Here is a 6,000-nt window from a genome sequence, read left to right on the forward strand (position 1 = left end):
GTACGATATCTAGTAATGATTTACAAGAGAAAATACAGGACTGTTTAGGACAAATATAAAGAGAAATCAAAACTTTCATTTTCTTCAAAATGAGGAAGGGATGAATATTTTTGGCAAAATGCTATGCCTATATTATAAAAAATGTTGAATGTCTATTCCAAACTATCTTTAATCTATAAAAATCATGGAAACGCTGAATGCAGACTCTGGAGTCATTGGCTTGTTAGTCTGCGAAATGTAACTGTGATAAAATAGCTGGGAAGCAAACTTAGTACAGCAGGAACGATAGCTTTGGGTTTACTGTATCAAAGTCTCAATATGTGTTGTATGGCTCAACTGCTTTGGACCTAAGGTAAGACAGAAACCAGTAAGGTAAAAGCTAGAGCTATGAGGTAGGTAGAAGAGGGCAAAGTTCATGTTGGCAAGGAAGCACAAAGAGGGAGAGAGACGCACAGAGAAGAGTAAATCCTTCACAGGCATAACCCACGTAGGTCCCACCTCCTTAGAGCCCATTATCTATGAGTTCAATAGATTTGCCCACTGTTGCATGCAATAAGAAAGCCCCAATGTTCTAGTCACCTAAACTATCTATCATCAATCCTGCATCAGGGTCAACCCTTAAATGCATGGACTTTGGGAGAAACATTTCTGAAATAACTAATAACAATCAGACGAAAAAAACTAGCTATTTTGATTTTTCTTGGTTTTTGGATATTTTTTTTTAGTTTTTTTTTTTTTGCGGGGGGTTGTTTTTTGACTAATGAGAAAAGTAATTTCTTGTTACTACAAAAACAAAATTTTTTTGTTAACTGCTTGTTAAATCCTTTGCCATTTGCTGTCTTATAGCATTCAGTCATTTTTCTCGTCAATAAATAAAAACTAAGAACAAATTACCTGTTCCTTCACTGATTATTGTATGGCCTATAGTCCTGGGGTGATTGTTGGAATAAGGAATTCATAGGATTTCAAGGTAGAACTGGTCACTTGGAGAGGAGGGCTTCTGTCATTAGGATCTCTTCTCTGTCATTCCTAGTCTTGTCCCTTGCCACATTTAGACTCAGTGCTTTTGTCCTGATGACATCCCCAGCAGAGTCGAGGAGTCATCTGCACTCGTCATCACCGACCCTTCTTGGTTGATTTCACACAGTGATGTTTCTCCCAACAACTTCCCAGCGCACTGTCGGGGAGCACTGATTCCAACGATAATTCAAAGATGAGTGTAGAGCCCATGACATCTATAGGTTTGCCACATTAAAGACCGTGGCTAGTGTATTCAATTTCCCATCTGAGCAGAGCCATTTCACACTTTGACAGTAATAGATCCTACTGTGAGGAGAGAATGTGATGCAGGCCTCAAAATGTTTCCCTGCAAGTCTAAAGATGTGGGTTTGATCCTCAGAACTCGGGTACAGATGTGAGGTGCAGGACCAGGTGAGAGGGCCTTACTGCTAAAAGCACGTGTGGGTCAAGACTGGCGAGCCCACTTCAATCCCCAGAACACACGTAAAGGTGAAGGGAGGAACCAACTGTGCAATTTTCCTCTGACCTCCCCAACAGTGCTGCGGCACATTCCACTCCCCATATTAATGATCGGTGTAATCATTTCATTGTAATCAATCACAGTACTAAGGCAAAGACAGGAAAATCCCTGGGGCTTACTGCTTCCTCAATCTAGCCTGATGGATGAGACAGTGAGAGATCCTGCTCCCAGGAGTTGGCTGGTGCTTGTGAGGCCGACACCCACCTTCCTGTGGTGTCTCTTGTACACATACAATCCCCATATGCAACTGAACATGTGAACCTGCACATAATGTGCACACGCATACAGCACACACATATAACACACACACACACACACACACACACACACACACACACACACACCCCCACTCACCTGATGAACCACTAAACTCCACAATGAGACCCAAGCAGGGCCATGTGTGACAGTAGACAGACAGATTCTCTCAGCCCAGCCACACCTGCCCATTCAGTCTACACTGACAAAACCTGCCCCAAATCCTTCTAAGGGTTCTGTTGTTGTTTTCACCAAGAATGCTCAGTCCTTCTTCACTTTCCAACTAAGACTCTGCATTGCAAACAAGCTTCCAAATACTCCTGCTGGTTCAGGGCTGAGCTTAGAATAGGAAAGATGACTGAAGTACCCACACCACACAGGACACGTCATTTAAACCCAAGCTCAAGCTCTGCTTGAAGTGGAACAATACACAGATCCTACTTGGGGTTTTTATTGCTGCAGTGAAACACCATAACCAAAGCAACTCAGGGAGGAGAAGGTTTATTTTTCTTATGCTTCTGACTACTGTTCACTACTGAAGGAAGTCAGGACAGGAACTCGGAGGCAGAAGCTGATGCACAAGCCATGGATGGGTGCTGTTACTGGCTTCTCCTCATGGCCTGCTCAGTGTGCTTTCTTATACAACCTAGGACCACCAGCCCAGCGGTGGACCAATGAACAATGGACTGGGCACTTTCCCTGTCAATCACCAATTTAAACAATGCCCTACAGGTCCTATGGTGGCGTTTGGCAACTGAAGTTTCTTCTTCTCCAATGATTGTAGCTTTGTCAAGTTGACATCATGCTAGACAGCACAACATACAAAATATTTTGACTTTTTCTACAAATAATATGTTCCAGCTTCAGAAAATAGTGATGGTTTGGGTGTATGTGTGTGTGTATGTGTGTGTGTGTGTGTGTGTGTGTGTGTGTGTGTCTGTGTGTGTATAAAATAAAAGCAAGGATGTGAAGAACCAACAAAATGATTGTCAGGCAATCTGGAGTCCCTAGTTAAATTTAAGGTCTACAACCCCTCACTGTTTTTACATACATACATGCATACATACATACATACGTACATACATACACTCAATATGTATTTATTGTTAATAGAGTCAAACAGAGCTAGGAGCCACTGTCAACTTTAATATTTACATGTGATCATTTTAGTGGCAGGGGGAGATGGTTCGACACTTGAGTGCTCACTGCTCTTCCAGAGGATCTCAGTTCAGTTCCCAACATGCACCTACATGATAGCTCAAAACCATTTGCAACACCAGCTCCAGGGGATCTGATGAATCTTCTGATATCTACCTGTTCCTGCACGCACATGGTGTGTGTGTGCAGGCCAATACACACACACACACACACACACACACACACACACACACACACACACACACACAAACACACACAAAATAAAATAAAACACATACAAAATGTGAATAGTCTTGGTGTGACCTTCAGGGTAAGTAGCTTTACTCCTTTGGGCCAGTGCAGAGGCTCCATGTAAGTGACCACAGCCTAAGTATTTTATTTAATCAATAATTTGGCTAAGTAGCAATCTAATCTGTACGTCTAGACTAACTTTACATGAGTTCATTGAGATGCATGGTGTCGGGAATGGAAAAATGTTGGTTTTTATTTGTGTGTTCATTACAATAATGTGACTTTTAAAATTAATATATGTATGTATACATATATGTAACTTATATATAAAAGTAAAGATTTGATTTATTCAACATATTGTGTATATGTTTGAATTTTTGCATTTCAGCTGAGATTACAAAGACATTATATGAATAAAACTTAGAAGGGACTGAATATTTTTTCTGCAATGCAAAAAGAAGTCAAGCCTTGAAGAATCTTTAACACAGTGTGGCTCTTTCTGTAGACAGGCCCGTCCCAGTGTTAACTGCAATTTTCCTTCTTTCACTCTGAAACAGTAGAGAGCCATGTGTTTTCCAGAGAAAGAAGACAGACCACTTACACCATGGAATGGCGCTCAAACACCTACTTGGTGAAACTTCAGTCATCTGCTACATCCCGGTTGTTGGCATAAAAACTGAATCCAGCGGGTGGAGGAGATAAAGAAGATGGGCAGGGGCAGGAGATCAGCCTAGTTCAGACCTACAGGGAGGGATGTTAAGACTTTCCTTAAGACTCCGTTGCATCTTCTCAAGTGTCAGTCTGAGAAGGCTACATGGACAGAAGTAGACGCCTGAGTGAGTGTGCATGGCCTGCCAGGGAGCGGGATGTGAGCATGCATATTCCTGAGTGAGTGTGCATGGCCTGCAGGGAGCGGGATGTGCGCATGCATGTACCTTGCGAGAGTGTGACGGGATGCAGCTGCGTAGGTGGCCTCCACACATAGTCTCTACTCCAGGCACTGATGCTTCTGATTTGGGGCCTTCATTTATTTAATTTTGTGTGCATTGGTGTGAAGTTGTCAGATCCCCTGGAACTGGAGTTATAGACAGTTGTGAGCTGCCTTGTGGGTGCTGGGAATAGAACCTGGGTCCTTCAGAAGAGCAGACTGTGCTCTTAACCACTGAGCCGACTCTCCAGCCCCGCTGCTTTTTCATTTTAAATTTAGTTTATTTAGCTCTGCTCTGACCTGACTACTGTATTGGAGATGAAAAGCATTCTGACATCGCTATGGACTTCCGTGTTCTAGACATGTACAACTACCTAATTCAAACTGCCGCCTCAGCCTTTTTGTATTATTTTATGTGCTTTTGGGGTTAAGTGCAATCAAGACTCGTAAATAATTTTACAGTGACTTGGGCCTCTGAGATCTCAGATAAACTACAGAGGAATATTTAATGCATGGATTCCAGAAAAAAAGTTGCAATGCCTGTCATTTTTATTCACCTATGCTAATACACTGAGGTAGGCACACCCTCCTTCAGTCTCCAGTGGGAAGGGATAAGGACAGAGACCGTTTTGTCACAGAGCCAAATCTGAAAAGGTCTTCCAACAGGATACTACTGTGTTACCCAGTATAAAAGAAGCTGCAGGTAAGGCCGCCTGTCTCCATTCATCCTGGGTTTCAGAGGCCGCACAAGACCCAACTTCAGAGAAGGTGAGAGCCTAGGTCTGTCTGTGCCTAATGGTTGGTATCTCAGAGCTGTGCTGTCAGTGTGGTGTGTATCTCTCTGACCCAGGCACTCGTCTCCTGGCTTCCTTAGCATGATCACCCTGTATTGGGAGTGGGCTGCATTGGGGCTTGTGGGAACATTTATTTATCTATTCTGTAGTACAGTAGGATGGGTCTCAGGTCCTCGCTCAGATTAAACAAGTTCCCTACCACTGAACTCTATTCCCAACCCTGGTCTTTTGATTTCTCCAACTCTACATACTCCCGGACTTCTTTTGTGAACGGGCAAGTATCAAATAAAAAAAAATAATAATCGCAAATTAAAGGAAGACACAGAGAGCGACAATGATGGCTAACAGTAGAGACGTTCTTTGGTGGCATTCGTCCCTTGCCCACAGTTAGCTTCATTTGAGGACACTGCTCTCTCTACACAGCGATTTAATCATCATGGAGAAATAAAATTCAGACCATGAGAACTCTCAGTTGCCCGTGTAGCTCACTGTCTGATCATTAAAGCCTCATCCTTCTCGTTACACTTCCATATCTGCACATGCTTCCTGCACTGACATTGGAGGGGCTCACACACCTCTCTCCCCTTATGCTTTCTGTTTATACAAGAGGCCGTTGGTGTTCACAGGTATGTTCCAGGCAAGCAAAACCCACCTGAATGAACTCCAGATAAAACGCCTGGAGGAGATCCTCATTGTCATTGACAAGCAGGACCAGATCATTGGGGCCGACACCAAGAAGAACTGCCACCTGATGGAAAACATCAACAAGGGTGAGTGGAAAGGAGGGTGCCATGTGCAGGCCTGGTGCCATGGGCCACTCTGAGCCATGCAGGGTCAGGAGGCAGCTGTCCAGCGGGTGCTGCTGCGGCTGCTGCTAACTTGATAAGGCTAACACTACCATCAGTGCACTGGGTGATGCAGACTGTGACTGCTGCCTCGAAGGGATTGGGAAAGTCAGAAATTGTAGACAAGCTGGGGGTGGCGCTGTACATCTTTACTCCCAGTAGAGAAGCAGAGACAAGTTATCTCTGTGAGTTCAAAGCCAGCCTCTTCTCCATAGGCAGGCCTGTCAGGTCTATATGTGTCTCAAGGAA

The 6,000-nt window shown here is 43.7% G+C and overlaps 1 protein-coding gene across 2 annotated transcripts in view; it reads left to right on the forward strand.

The window, feature by feature from the left end:
* The first annotated feature begins 3,419 nt into the window (after nucleotides 1–3,419).
* Nucleotides 3,420–6,000, forward strand: part of Idi2 (isopentenyl-diphosphate delta isomerase 2) — a 5,018-nt gene continuing 2,437 nt past the window's right edge. The window contains 2 exon segments of one of the 2 annotated variants that reach the window (NM_001192008.2): nucleotides 4,829–4,880; nucleotides 5,533–5,676. In NM_001192008.2, coding sequence (NP_001178937.1) covers nucleotides 5,535–5,676 — 142 coding nt within the window. In that variant the 5' untranslated portion in view covers nucleotides 4,829–4,880; nucleotides 5,533–5,534. 2 annotated transcript variants of the gene reach the window in all.

This window comes from Rattus norvegicus, chromosome 17 (genome assembly GCF_021556685.1).
Source record: "Rattus norvegicus strain SHRSP/BbbUtx chromosome 17, alternate assembly SHRSP_T2T, whole genome shotgun sequence".
NCBI lineage: Eukaryota > Metazoa > Chordata > Mammalia > Rodentia > Muridae > Rattus > Rattus norvegicus.